The sequence below is a fragment of the Mus caroli genome, unplaced genomic scaffold (genome assembly GCF_978045245.1).
Source record: "Mus caroli unplaced genomic scaffold, Mus_caroli_1 scaffold_19, whole genome shotgun sequence".
Classification (NCBI taxonomy): Eukaryota; Metazoa; Chordata; class Mammalia; order Rodentia; family Muridae; genus Mus; species Mus caroli.
The window spans coordinates 39,912,858-39,927,888 of NW_028227274.1; the positions used below are offsets into that span (position 1 = coordinate 39,912,858).

The 15,031-nt window shown below is 37.1% G+C and overlaps 1 protein-coding gene across 3 annotated transcripts in view; it reads left to right on the plus strand.

The window, feature by feature from the left end:
• The window catches only part of Tcerg1 (transcription elongation regulator 1), a 61,639-nt gene that overhangs the window by 16,895 nt on the left and 29,713 nt on the right, over positions 1-15,031 (plus strand). For 2 of the 3 annotated variants that reach the window (XR_002376977.3, XM_021150562.2), the window contains exons 5-9: positions 1,640-1,882; positions 6,112-6,174; positions 7,203-7,403; positions 7,881-7,993; positions 8,987-9,075. Coding sequence is in view for 2 of the 3 variants with exons in the window: in XM_021150562.2 (XP_021006221.1) it covers positions 1,640-1,882; positions 6,112-6,174; positions 7,203-7,403; positions 7,881-7,993; positions 8,987-9,075 (709 nt within the window). In the remaining variant the exon portion in view is untranslated. The remainder of the gene's footprint in view (positions 1-1,639; positions 1,883-6,111; positions 6,175-7,202; positions 7,404-7,880; positions 7,994-8,986; positions 9,076-15,031) is intronic. The other variant, XM_021150563.2, reaches the window with a different exon arrangement.

A 15,031-nucleotide genomic window follows, 5' to 3' on the forward strand; every position in this document is an offset into this window, starting at 1 on the left:
GAACTACAATATAGATATGTGGCTATATGGGAATAAACATTCAGACCACTTATTTTACTTGAAGTTGAGCATAGCTTTTTTGTTTTTTGTTTGTTTTGTTTTGCAAGTTTATGGAAACTGATCATGAAGTCAGCTTCCCAGGGAAATCAGGAAGAACAAGTATATCTATAGCCAGTTTAGTGGTCTACAGTTGCTGAATGGTGTATGTATGGGACTGGGCAAATGTTGCTTGTACTTTGTCTTTTTCACACTGTTACAAATTATATTAATATGATACTGTACCCTAAGGCTAGGTTTATGCTAGACCAACAATTCACTCCTGGGCCCCTGAAGATACTTGTTTGGCCCTGCTGTCTATTTAGCCAAGGTGAGTCCTCATTAACAAGTATGAAATCACATCCTCCCAGCATAAGTGAGGTTTTCATTTAGAAGCTAGAAGATGGGAGCAGACAGAGTTTTGTTTGCAGGTGGACAGTACAGTTGGACGGTTTGTATTCAACCCTGTGCTTTTATTAAAAATTAAAGTTGCTTAGAGATTGAGACTACTGTTAGTAATATGCCAGCTTTACTCTTTAGTCTGATATAGGTACAGTTTGATACTTTCTTTTAAAAAAAGGTCTCTGAAAAGCTAGTGAATTAGAGTGGATTTTATTTGGAAATAGGTGAATTATAAATAAATTGCATGTTTTATTAAATGTGAACCTTTAAAATGTGAAGTATAGATTTTATTTTTTGATCATTTCTATCTACTTTAAATAAGACTTCTACAGATGAAGTGTTTTATTTTTGATAATTAAAAATGTATTAGCAGAATCCAAATTACGCTGAATTTTACATTTACCTGTTCACACTATAAGAAGCACTTGTAATGTTTTTTTAAGATTTGAAATAATTGAGGTGTTTCTGTTCCATTCTTTCCTATCCAGACATTAGCTGTGTGCATATCCTTTCTCACTCTGTTCTTTCTTGCTTAGACAGTTCCAATACTGTAATGGATCTCTCTCCTTCCTATGTACTTACCCAGTTGACTCATGCACCTTCATTCACATTTACGAAATCTTGCCAATAATGTGAGAGTACACTGGGATATGCACTGACATGTAGTTTCCTACCCCGTGTAGTTTCTCTGCTTCAGCGCTGCCCTCTCCCTGCCCAGCAGAGTAGAGCCTTGCTAACCCTTCCTCCAGGCTTGTTGATGTGTGCCTCATGTCTTAGGAGCTGAGTGTGAACTTCTGATTGTGAATACTGCTCCTCCACCCCTTGCTTTACTCGGGCTTCTTTCAATATTTGCTTATTTTCTCTTTGGGTTCCTCTTTGAAATCTTGACTCGTTGAGGTTTAATATTTCAACGTAAGAATTTCTGTATCCTCCCTATATCTGAACAGACTAGGTCTTGGTTCTATTTTATGCCCTACTGTTGTTTTGTTTTTGTTTAAATTTCATGTGGCTATTTTTAAGCTTCTTGAAGATGTATTTTGTAACACATTTCTTACAGTTCATGAGATGATGGGCCCTTAAATATAGTGAGTGAGTGAATGAGTGAGTGGGTGGGTGGTTGAGTGAGTGAGTGGGTGAGTGACGGCAGAGTACAGTGAGAAGGGTCATGAGGAGTGATGCATGTTGTTTTCTTTTTCATCAGCACCCACAACACAAGACCAGACCCCAAGTTCTGCTGTTTCAGTTGCCACGCCTACAGTTAGTGTTTCAGCTCCTGCTCCTACAGCCACACCTGTGCAAACCGTACCCCAGCCGCACCCACAGACGTTACCTCCTGCTGTTCCTCACTCGGTACCCCAGCCGGCAGCAGCAATACCTGCTTTCCCACCAGTAATGGTGCCTCCGTTCCGTGTGCCCCTGCCTGGCATGCCAATCCCACTTCCAGGTAAACTCAGATCACACTTGATGTTCTAGCTGTTTCTCATTGTCAGTTTGTTCTCATGTGTCTGTTGCATTTGAAATTGCCTTGAATCTCACCTGTTTGAGATGGTTTTGAAAGATTCATGGCTAACTGCGATATTTTTTCTTAAGTTTTGGTAAATGTCCTTTTTTGTTGTTGTTTACATGTCTTATAATTAGTCACATTTAAAAATACACTTATTTTGGATAATAACCTCAACTAAATTCTCTTTGTTTGTAAATATGTTCTGAATGTGATTTTTTTATATATATATATATAAAAATATTGACTATGAAGTTAATAAATTACAAGCTATAACAGTGAGCACAGGTTAAACACTATATATCGTTCTAACACATCATATGCATTCAGTCTTAAGTTTTGCAACCATCTTAGGTAGATTTGCAGACAGGTTTAATTATTTTTTGTCTAGTGTCACGCAGTTTAGTGACAGTGTTAGGGATTTGATCTACCCTCCAGATCCAGGTACCAAACTCTTATTAATCATATTGTACTAGGAAGAATGTGAGTCGCTTAAGTGTGAACAGATTGATATAAGACAGAAATCAGAAGGTTTCTTTACAACATTTATGAGGTAGAGTATAATCTACATTATTTAAAAGTTTCTTAGGGCAGATTTGTGTATATTATTGTACAGGAAATTACGAAGAGGAGAGAATGAGTTAAAAGATTGGTGGAGAAGTTTTCCATTAGGGAATACATAATGGTATTGATGGGCATCCTAATTTGATTGCATTTGTTGTTGTCAAATGAGTGTATTTAATCCTTGATCCATGATTCATTCCTTATGTGTTGTAGTTGAAAATAGTTACCGTAGATAAGTTTTACAAGGCTAGCTTGGGGTAAGGATGAAGAAGACGACCCTGGCTTCTGTCTGTCTCTAACTTTCACACTTTCCTAAGGCTGTTGCTGTTTATTGGATAGGGTTCTGTGTAAAAGGAGAGGTGTGATGTGAGTACATTTACATAGTAAAAGTTTGCAAGAACCAAAAATTTAAGAACTGGTGTTTTTTTATTGGATTAAAAAATCTTTTACACATTATTGATATAGTGGTAGGTAAGTGCTAGAGAGAAAATGCCCTATATGTGAAGGTTAGAATCTCTAGTCATTTAAAAAATCAAGTTGTTTGGTACTAATGATTTTTTTCTTGAGTTATATTTAAGGCAATCTGAGTACTTTCCTCTGCATCTTATTTTTGTAGGAAAGTAACAAGTGTGGAATAGTTTGACACTTGTCAACCCCTTTTTCTTTTTAAAAACTAGTTATTATTATTATTATTAAGTGTCTTGCTGTGTAGCCCAGCCTACCCTAGAATTCACTTGTGTAGTCTTCCAGCCTTGGAATGATAGTCTGCTTTATAGTTAAGGGCAGTGTCCAGGCCAGCTGTAGGTTTTGAGTGTGAAGATGCTGAGCTCTTAGTTTGTAGAGAGCAGACAGAGGTGGCATGAGGATGCTATAAAAATACTTTGAAAGATTACTGTCCTCTGAAGGGATGTTCACTGTGTTCTATACGCTTTTACTAGAGCAGAGGAAAGGCAAAGGCTACATGTTATTAGCAAAGATTTGTGGAAAATGGAAGTTTGTCAAATCCCTCATTTTCATACCTTCTAATATGAAATAGGTGGTAATGACCACAAAACGAAGATGATGCTTGTGAAATTTGGCAATAAAAGACACTTTTAAAAGTGGCAACTACTAATATTTTGTAGATTAACTGGAAGAAAACTGATCCCCCGAGTGAGTGAGTGAGTGAGTGAGTGTGTGCGCGTGTGAGTGTGTGCGTGCGTGCGTGTGTGTGTGTGTGTGTGTGTGTTCGTGTGTATGTGTGTGCGCGCGCATGCACCTGTGCACTTCTGGGGTTTGAATTCAGGGACTTGTGCAGAGTAGGCAGGTGTTAATACTCCAGAGCTGTACTCCACACTCAAGAATTCTCCAGCAGTAGCAGTTGGGTTGTCTAAGCTACCAAGGTTTCATTGGAAGGTGTCTTATGGAAAGTAGTAGTAATATTTGTTGGTGCTGAGGCATTTCTGATTTGATAATCATTTTTTTATCATTAACCTTTTCACTAAGTTCTACAAGGTATTTCAGTGGGGGAAAAAAAGACAAAAACATTTATTTTCTCCTCCCCAAGTTTTTGTCTGTCATTATTTACAGTTAGATTCTACCTTTCCCTCCTCTTTATGTCAATTTTGTGTTAAGGTGAATTGGAAGGATATATTTGTGTTACTTATTTTGTAGCTTGAAATTGTATTTGTAATAGCATTGTCTGCTATAATAAGGATGAGTAAGTAGGAGATGACTAAGCTGAAGGAAAGTAGCAGAAGAATTAGATGAACTAAAAGGTGGAGTTGAGGGTGGTAACAGATTAGGAATAGAGGATCTGCTTCTAAAACTGAAATCTTACTTGCAGTTTTAAGAATCTTACTGTCATTGACATCAGAATCCAATATGCTAAGTGGAATTTTCTAATTTCCTAATAGAGCATATTTTGAGGACAGCATAATTTGTAGGAAAATTGGACAAAAACTTCCCCTTTAAAAAAAGGTTAGTATTTTAGATATGTGGTTATTGTGTGAGTATTCATAATATGCTTGTAATATCTTCAGGGAAACCCTTAGCTTTATCTGTTTAGGTTGAGAAGAAACACAAGCTAATAGTTATGTAGTTATGTAGATACTTAAGTTGGCTCAGCTGATTTTTATCATTGGCAGTTATGTCTGAATATGAAGACATTTGATTCATTTAAAGTTACATAATGAATTTTTTGGAGGATAGTTTAAGAGACTAGACTTTGGAAGAAAGTTTTATCCTATGGAAAGTGGTGGCTTAATAGGTTTGGTGATCCTGTAGATGGCAGTATTTATATTAACTGAAACTTACAGCCTGAAACTTCTTTTATGAAGTGAATTTTTTTTTATCTTTTGCTTTGTTTCAACATTAGGGAAATAAAACAATACACACAGCTTTCTTCACTCAGCGTGCTTTTATAACTCAGGGATTTTGTTTTGGTTCAAAGTTAGTAGGAAGTTTAGTGTTACTCTTTATTGAAATGGTAATGAAATGAAGGCACTTGAAAATTTGGTGCTTTTGGACGTGTGTGTGTGTGAACATCATTTAAATTATTTGAAAACGCAGAATTTTAATTTTGATTTTACTTTCTGAAATCAGTAGAGACTTCTTTTCCCACCCTTCAGCGGGAAAGTTTATTTTTAATTCAGTATTTTACATTTTCTAAAATTTGCAGTACCAAACTTAAGTTGTTTTTTCCAGGTACAAAACAGTAAAAATTACCTCCCTACGATTCTTCTGATTTCTATTTTTAAAACATTTTAAAATCCACATTCAATTTTAAATTTCCTCAGTTTCCAGCTTTTGTTTTCACCTTTTATCATCATTCTAATAAATCATAATGAGGTCTTCCTCCTTCTCAAACTGTACATAATATCTGTTCTTAATACACACTCCTTCAGCCAGCCTAAGTGACAACAGACAGTGTCTAAGAACCTCGGAGGGTCAAGTGTAAAGTTTTGGCCTGTCTCCGCTGTGCCATCCCATGTGGTGGGCACTAAACAGATATTTGACACTAGTTAGTTAATGCTACCGCTCTTTCCATCTATGCTTTTGTTTAACTGTCACTTCAGTGGAATATTTGAACCCATTTTATGCCTTAATTTTTTCTTATTCCCCCTACCCCACTGCCCTGTCTTTTCCTTTCTATTTTTGCATAGTTGTAAACCTTCCATTCAGCCCTAGCATGTGGTTTCAAATGAGCATCAGCATAGCAAAAGTGTCTTGTCAGTGCTGAGTCAGACAGTGCTGAGTCAGACAGACAGTGCTGAGGGCAGTGCCTTTTACTGACATGTAAGCATCCACAGCTGGGTTTGAGGTCTGGTGGGAAAAAGTCCCACACAAGAATTTATTAGTGTGTAACAAAGGGGGTTTCTTTTGTTGAATTTAAACATTGAGGTTCCTTCAAACATGAGAGCTGGTAGGTAACTGGTGTTATAGCTAGAAATAGCAACACTCGATTTGGCACTACTTCCCACAAAATGTAAAACTATTTTATTCCATCCTTGGTCATTCTCATTGGAAATAGATTCTAAATTGTAGTGGTAAATTATTTCCCTGACTCCCAGTGGTAGCCGACATACAATGGCAGCTTTCCAACCAATGCTTGCTTATCCATTTTACAGGTGTAGCAATGATGCAAATAGTCAGCTGCCCGTATGTAAAGACAGTCGCTACCACCAAGACCGGTAATTTTAAAACCATCTTAGTTTGTTTTGTCTGTAAGTTGGCATGGTAGTGAATGTTGTTGTTTATCCTTTTATTTATTTATTTTTGCCCTAGTGAGTGGAGCTTAAAAAAATACTTTTAATGAGCAGTTTAAATGCAGTTGTCATATTTGGCCAACACTTAATTTCCCAATTTCCTGTAGTATTAGCTTCTATGGTTCACAAAAGCAAATGAGGTCAGATCACTTTATATAATCTTAACTTATGTAATAAGTGTAAACAACTTCATTCTCATATTCATAACATTTAATTTTATTTTTGATGTATGTTTTTAAGTTAAATATAAAATGTCATTTCCATGTGTAAAATGATGTGATTACGCTTGCATGCAAGTGACTATGTGTGTGTGATATTTGTATATAGCATACATTTGCATTTTAAATTTACCAAAATAAGACTACCTGAAACCTAGATTCTAGGATTTTGTTTTCTGTTTGGATTCTTGTATCCATCCTTATATTAACAGTGTTTATTTAGCATTATAAAAAACAAAAATTGAGGCTTGCCTTAAAAATAGATCTGCCTTTTTAAGAAAAGGGTAATCTGATAGTCCACATATTTATCATTTGGAGTTGGTAATAGTAGTTTTACTTTAAAACTAAGAATTTTTATTCTGACCCCTCTAAGTATTTTAGAAGTAGAAAATAATTTTGGGTTAGGAATTACACTCAGTGACTGTTATCATTTCTTTAGAATTTTAGAACTTAAAACATGTATTTCTGTTTTTAGTATATCATGGTAGTTAGACATTGTCATAGAGGACACCTAAGCTTTTGACTGTTCTTAAGGTATTTCTTGGATCCAGTTTTGTATCCATTTGAATTTAGGCATTAGAATCAACAGTCCAGGGAAGTAGAGTGAATACTTATATCCCCCGTTACGTACTATCCTTGTTCCAAGTGTTTACTATTTACTAGGACGAGTTCACTTGTGGTTTTGTTTTATATTATGTTGTAATCCTTGGCTCTGACGCTGTGTTGCTTTTTTAGGTGTACTCCCAGGAATGGCCCCTCCTATAGTGCCCATGATCCACCCCCAGGTTGCCATTGCAGCCTCACCTGCCACCTTAGCTGGGGCAACAGCAGTTTCGGAGTGGACTGAATATAAAACAGCAGATGGGAAGACGTACTATTATAATAATAGAACACTAGAATCCACGTGGGAGAAGCCCCAAGAACTGAAGGAGAAAGGTAGAGTTGTTTTGTGACTAAGGACATAGTATGAACTCTAGTAAGTACACTGCTATTTGAAATTCCTGCTTTATAAGTTAAAAATAAGTTTTAAAATATTCATGTATAGTAACACAGTTTTCAGTTATTAGGTACTGTATAATTATATTGTTATGGAAGTTTATTATACTGATAACAAAATTTAGGTCTTTGGAGCCTAGTGTGAGGCAGACTCATAATGTTCTGTTGTGAGTCCCTGCTTCTCAACATAGTATTTTACGGATGGTTGCTGCACACAGTGCAGGTGACTTGAGAATATGTTCTCTTGAATTCACAAGTTAAAGAGGTTTCCAGTAATATTAGTGACAGTACCAAGAAGGGCAGTTTATATATATGGTTAACATTTAGAAATAGAATATCTCAACTGCTTATTTCATAGAAATTCTTTTAAAAATTACAGAAAAACTCTTGAATGACATCATCTTAGTTTTTTAACAGAAAAATTAGATGAGAAGATTAAAGAACCAATTAAGGAGGCCTCTGAAGAGCCATTGCCAATGGAGACTGAAGAGGAAGATCCTAAGGAAGAGCCTGTGAAGGAGATAAAGGAGGTAAAGGCCCAAGGCCTGAGTCGCCTGCCAGGGTTCACACACAACTGAACACATGTTTGCCCTCTATTAAAATAGTTGTCATCTGACTTCTGAAAGTTTGAAGTTCTAATAATTTTTGCTGTGGAAGCTTCATTAATTTTTAAAGGTAGTTCTAGTTTTTAATACCTTTTCTTTGAAAATTTCATTAATTTTTATATATATTTTCACTTTAAAATGTGTGTGTGTGTTTTCATTGCATGTATTTGTAGTATTTGTGGGTACCCCTGGAGGCTAGAACAGTGTATCAGATCCACTGGAGCTCTAGTTACAGGCAGTTAGGAATTGCTTTTTATGGGAACTGAGAACTGAACTCAGGTACCCAAGGAGAGCAGTACACACACCTCTTACAGCTGAGCCATCTCTAGCTCTTTCCTTCTTATATTTAGTCAAGGTACATTGAAAGAAGGATCTTGGGCTAGAGGTTGGACCTAATCTCCAAACTCTTACCTTGCAACACAATTAGTTTGAGGTAAAGTTAGAAGTACATCTTACGAGTTGAGTGTATTTCATCCGCCCTCTCCACTGTCGGTCTCAGTGTGCAATGGTCCTTTTGTAACACTAGAGTTCTGATTTTGGGAAGGTGCTTTTATTCTCTAAGATGGCAATGATAGCCATGTTTCAGTACTATAGAAGTTAGCAGAAAAAAACAAAACCAAAACCAAAACGATGTTAAAGGAAGAGGTCTTCTAATTTTCTCTACTAGTTATTTCAGTTGTAAGTGCATAGCTAGTATGTCTAAGATAGGGCCAGTTGTTGCTGCTTGTTTCTGCTGATGTGTGATTCAGCTCTTAATGTAGGGCAAGGATGTAGTCTTTTGAGAAATTCCTACTCAGAATCTGTCCTTGGAGTTCTTACAAGAGATCTTGGGTTGGTTTTCACTTGAGGTGTTTGTAATGATAGTTTATTTCTTATTTATCTTGTGTTATTAATTTGATATAATACGACTTCCCTTAGGAGCCCAAAGAAGAAGAGATGACTGAAGAGGAAAAGGCTGCCCAGAAGGCAAAGCCAGTAGCTACTACTCCTATCCCTGGTACTCCGTGGTATGTACTTAACTGATCAATTTTATTTTTTTATTATACTTGATTGTCTAAATGACATTTCTGTAGGAAGAAAAATTTGTAAAAGTATGGGTCAGATACATTTTTTTAACTATTGGATATTTTGATTTTTGTTGGGGTGTTTAGACTTAGAAATCAATTGCCATATGTATTTTCTATAATTATCACACATAAATCGTCTTCCTTTCATGGCCCTGTACTGATGTTGTTTGAACTACTGTGAGATCTTGTACCTGCTTCTTGCTGTTAATGTTGTAAATTAATTTATATGTAAGTGTATGCATGCATATGTAGGCTCTCACTGTAATTATTATAGCACTCTATAAATATGACTTTTTAATTATGGAGTAATCTTATCATTTCTTCCTGGGCTTGGTTTTTCTGCTCTTCCTCTGCCACAGTGGTGTCTCTTCTATGACTTGTCTTGCTTGTTTAGCCCTTACTGACTGCACAAATACCGACGTGTCTGTTCCTAAAGCTTTTCCTTGCTTTACTGCTTTTGCCCCTCCCCCTTTGCTCTCCCCAACCCCCATTTTTTTTCCAGTAGTCGCCCTGCATCTCTTTTTTTTTTTTTTTACTTTTTTTTTTTTTTAAGAATTAATTTTTTTATTAGGTATTTTCCTCATTTACATTTCCAATGCTATCCAAAAAGTCCCCAATACACTCCCCCCCCCCCACTTTCCTACCCACCCACTCCCACTTTTTGGCCCTGGCGTTCCCCTGTACTGGGGCATATAAAGTTTGCAAGTCCAATGGGCCTCTCTTTCCAGTGATGGCCGACTAGGCCATCTTTTGATACATATGCAGCTAGAGTCAAGAGCTCTGGGGTACTGGTTAGTTCATAATGTTGTTCCACCTAAAGCCCTGCATCTCTTTTAAAAACCGTGTTTCTGAGAAAATGTTGTTTCTGGATTCTCTACAAAATAACAAGCAGATCTCGAGTGTGATCAGATAGAAGTTTGATCTTTTGAGTTTCCTAAAAGGCTTCTAGTTGTTTGTGTGTATGACTGATGTTAGTAGCTGATACTGATGATCAGATCAGTTATTGATACTTAGATCAGTGGTTTTCAGTCAGCAGCAATCTTACTCCTCAGTGGACATAGGCTCAAACTGTTGGAGATATTTTTGGTTGTTGAAACTTGATTGTGGGGGCTGGAGAGATGGCTCAGCAGTTACGAGTACTGACTGCTTTTCCAAAGGTCCTGAATTCAATTCCCAGCAACCACATGGTGGCTCACAACCATCTGTAATGGGATCCAGTGCCCTCTTCTGGTGTGTCTGAAGACAGCTACAGTATACTCATATACATAAATAAATAAATTTTTTTTTAAAAACCACTGCAAATTGTTAATAGCTTGTAGTAGATAAATGGCAGTTGTGTTCAATACCTTACGTGCACATCTCCCTAAGTATAGAAGTTATATTCTCAGCATGTTTTTAGTGCAAGGTGGTAAATCCCTAGACTAGTTCCTATAAATTATTAAGGGTTGATGTGCTATGTCCTTGTATTAATTCTTTTTACTTTATTAACTGAAATATTTGTGGAGAGATATCCTCAGCGTTGGTATCTTAAAGGGACAGATTGTATTAGGAAGGACTTACCAGTTACAGAATAGTTGATTTAAATGTATTTAAACATAAACATAAAATATTTCTAGCTGGTAGAGAGATTATATCTTCACTGATATCTCATTGTCTTGTTTCTGCCTCTCATAAGATATATCTGTTTCTGGCTCTCATAAGATATATTCCTGAGGCTGGAGAGATGGCTCAGCAGTTAAGAGCAATGACTGCTCTTCTGAAGGTCCTGAGTTCAAATCCCAGCAACCACATGGTGGCTCACAACCATCCATAATGAGATCTGATGTCCTCTTCTGGGGTGTCTGACGACAGCTACAATGTACTTACGTATAATAAATAAATCTTAAAAAAAAAAAAAGATATATTCCTGATCTTCCAATTCTTTCATAATTTTGTTTTTTTCTGTTGGGACAAGATGTTGAGGCTTGTCTTGTGCATTTCCAGTGTGAGACTCAGTTGGTTTTCCAAGGTCCTTTTTATGAAAAGTTGAGTTTACAGGTCACAGTATTGAATATAGGGACAGTGCTGCTATTGAATTCTTACTAGTTTAAAAGACTAGTGAATGTAGATGGAATCCTCACATTTAAAGGTACAGTAAGACTTCATGCTATTTTGTGCCAGTGAGGCTTACACTGCCATTTTTTTGAACTATATCATCTCACATCTTTGAATTTCTGTTTTTTCTGCTAAAATGACTGTTCTTCAGTGATTACTATTTGCATTCCTTACACAGGTCACAACATCAGCACTGACACTGCCTCTGACAGAATTGCTAAGACTGGTTAAGCCGTTCTCTAGTTATTTTTGTGTGTAGGGAATATCACTAAGGGTTGTAGTAAAAGTACGTTTTAAAGACCCTAGGTATAGTTTTCTGTGTATGTTTTACACTTACTTGATAAAGTTGTTTAAGTTAATTATGTAAAATATGTGTCTGATATAAAGTCAGAGTTATTAAAAAGTCTGTGCTGTGTTTACTACACGGGCTCCTCCTAAGTTAGACTTCTCTGTGTTCATGAAAAATTAAGCAGCTTCACACCTGACTCTGTTTGGGTCTCACGTTTCACATATGGACCTGGCCAGAGTAGCTGCTGTTCTTTTAGACTTGGTGTAATTATTGCTTCTTTCTTTTCCTGGTCTGGACCAGTTGTGTTGTAATTTGATGTCTAGACATTTGGATCTAGTCTTCCCTCTAAACCCTTAACTGTATTTCTTATGAATTCTTTTTTAAGATTTTACTTATTTATTAAATGTATGTCTGCACTATAGCTATCTTTAGACACATCAGAAGAGGGCATTGGATTCCATTACAGATGGTTTTGAGTCTCCATGTGGTTGCTGGGAATTGAAGTTAGGACCTCTGGGAGGGCAGTCATTGCTCTTAACCTCTGAGCCATCTCTTCTGTCCTTCTTATGATTTTTATCTTTAGGTTTTTCTTAATCATTGACCTTCTAAGTTATGTAGTGATTTTTTTTTTTTTTTTCCCTTAAGGAGAGAGGTATGGGTTGAAAATGGAGGAGGGCTGAAGATGTCTTCTTGATCTGATATCCTCAGCAGGGCAGGTGTAAAAAGCAAAGCAGTGAGTGAGGAGTGTCAGCCTTCTGGGCCTGTGGCTTTCACATCAGAAATCCACATTATGATTTATACAGTAGCAAAATTACAGATATGAAATAGTAATAAATCATTTTATGGTTGGGGTCACCACAACATGAAGAACTGTATTAAAGGGTCACAGCATTAGGAAGGTTGAGAACCTCTGCCTTAAATGGATTGTTACTACAGGCCACTGATATCCATTTATCTCACCTACTCCCAGTCCCAGCCTTTTGGGCCACTCAACACATACATACCTTATATACCACCTTTCTGGTCTCCTTGTTGCTAGGTAACAGTAATGACCATTTTAATTTCATTGAGAATATCAGCTTAAAAGTCTTATAATGAAACTGTATGAACTGTCTGGTTTTACACTTTGATCCTTTAAAAGGCTTTTATTATTTAATTTATTCATGCTATACCTCTCAACTGTTATTCTAAAATTTGGTATATGTTTTAGTTATTCTGCCTGGTCCCATACCTTTGTTATGAGGTTCCCTTTAACACAGATAGGCTGATGTCTACCCACTTGGCTCTTACACCTTACACTTTTCTGGTCCTGTAAGCCTAGATGGTAGCAGGCTCTAGTTTGCTGTCAGAGTGCCTGTTTGAAGCTTTTGTGTATCCATCAAACAGTATTCTACAAGCAGAAACATCCAATACTCCCATTCGTAGTCAGCATTGCCTTAGCATGAGATCAGCATTTCTCCAATTGACTGCCCTGCTCTGCCCTGTTCCCTGTGCTGGTGTGGTGCCTAGAGTTGAAGTAGGTCTGAGGGGCACTTGTGCTTAAAAGAGGTATTTAGTTTGAAATTTGATTATATGTAACAAGCAGTCTAGAAAGTTATTAAAAAACCAGTTAATTTAAAAGGAGCATATAATAAAGTGTGTCTGCAGTTTAAAATGAAAGAATTTGACCTTTAGTAAACCTCTGCTGTTCAGTGCACGTAAGACTTTCCTAGGTCTTCTGCTTGGTTGCATTTGGGGGACTTTGTGGGTGTTTGAGGAATATTATTTAACACATTTAATGTATTTTTAAAAATTTTTTTTTACTAATTTTGTCTCAGAAATGATGTTTTGGAATATGTCTTTTGTCATAGAGTTATTGTATTATAATGTATAATTTTTCTACAGAGGGATTGGTAAGGTTGCTTGCTTTTCCTTCCTTCCTTCCTTCCTTCCTTCCTTCCTTCCTTCCTTCCTTCCTTCCTTCCCTCCTTCCCTCCTTCCCTCCTTCCCTCCTTCCCTCCTTCCCTCCTTCCCTCCCTCCCTCCCTCCCTCCCTCCCTCCCTCCCTCCCTGCATCCCTCCTTTCCTTCTCTGTGTTTGCCAGTTTGTGTTTTGTTCTTTTTTTTAATGCCCATTTGTCCCTGGCATTACAAAAGTAACTATTTGGTTCGGTCATTTGTGAACATACTCAACTGGTTTTGTTGTGTTGATTCCTAGATGTGAAAAAGCTGAGGCAAATGGTAATAGCTATTTAAAATTTTGGTTATTAGAGTTTGGAGGACTTTAAGGATTCTGCCAGTTTTCTCAGACAGCAGCCTTGAGCTCACCAGCTGTTTATACCAGTGTTGTGAAATTTTACAATTCCCTGATGATTGGACAAAGGAATGTTTGTGTATTTACTTTTATCTTTGTTTTTGAGACAAGACATCCTCCTGTGTAGCTCAGGTTGGCCAGGTTCTTCCTGTCTTGGTGTCTTGGGTGCTAGGATTGCAGTCGTTGTCACTGTGGCCATCTGGGCTACTGTTCTCTTAGAATGCTGATGAGGTTGGGCACTTTCATCTTTATTAGCTATACTCTGCAGTGTTTGCTAATTTGGGGGGCGTTGCTTGGTAGTAAAAGTAATATATTATCTTTTTTATATATTGCTATTTAACCCTTTTGCTTTTACATGTATCCAGTTTATCTGAATCTGTTTTATTCTGACACCTTGTATAAATTTTCTATTTAGGGTTAGTGGAGTACCTAGTGGTAGACTACTTGCTGAGCAGCATGTGAGGGTCTGGGTCATATCCCTAGTACCATAGAACTAATATTTATTTCATTTGATTTTAAAGTGAGTGTTTTGCCTGCGTGTATGACTGCATCATGTGCCTGCCTAGTGTCTGGAGGCCAGAAGAGCGCATCCTGATCTCTTGGAATGAGAGTTACCCACAATTGTGATTCATTATGTGGTTGCTGGAAATTGAACCTGGGTCATCTAGACGAGCAGTCTTAACAGCTGACCTATTCCTCCAGCACCAGAATTAATATTTTGATGAAGTCAAGTTAATTGATCTTTTTTATTTCTAGTAAGGTCAAATTAGAAGTCCTGTATTCTTTTTTTTTTTTTTGGTTTTTCGAGACAGGGTTTCTCTGTGTAGCCCTGGCTGTCCTGGCACTCACTTTGTAGACCAGGCTGGCCTCGAATTCAGAAATCCGCCTGCCTCTGCCTCCCGAGTGCTGGGATTAAAGGCGTGCGCCACCACGCCCGGCCTAGAAGTCCTGTATTCTTATTCTCTAGAAACCAATGAGTTTTTGGTTCTAAGTTTTGAAAATTCTCATATACATTTTTAAGGTCACAGACTTTAATTAACTTTTCCATTTATTATTAGAGTTTAGCTTATAGTTACTTTAATAGTTCTATACTATAGTGGACAGTGACGACTGCTTTTGTTTTCCATTCATTATTAGTCTGTGGCTTTTTGTTTTTTCAAGTCAGGAGGACCTTGAGCATGTTCTATAACTGAGCAAGACCTTGAGCTCCTTCCTCATCCTC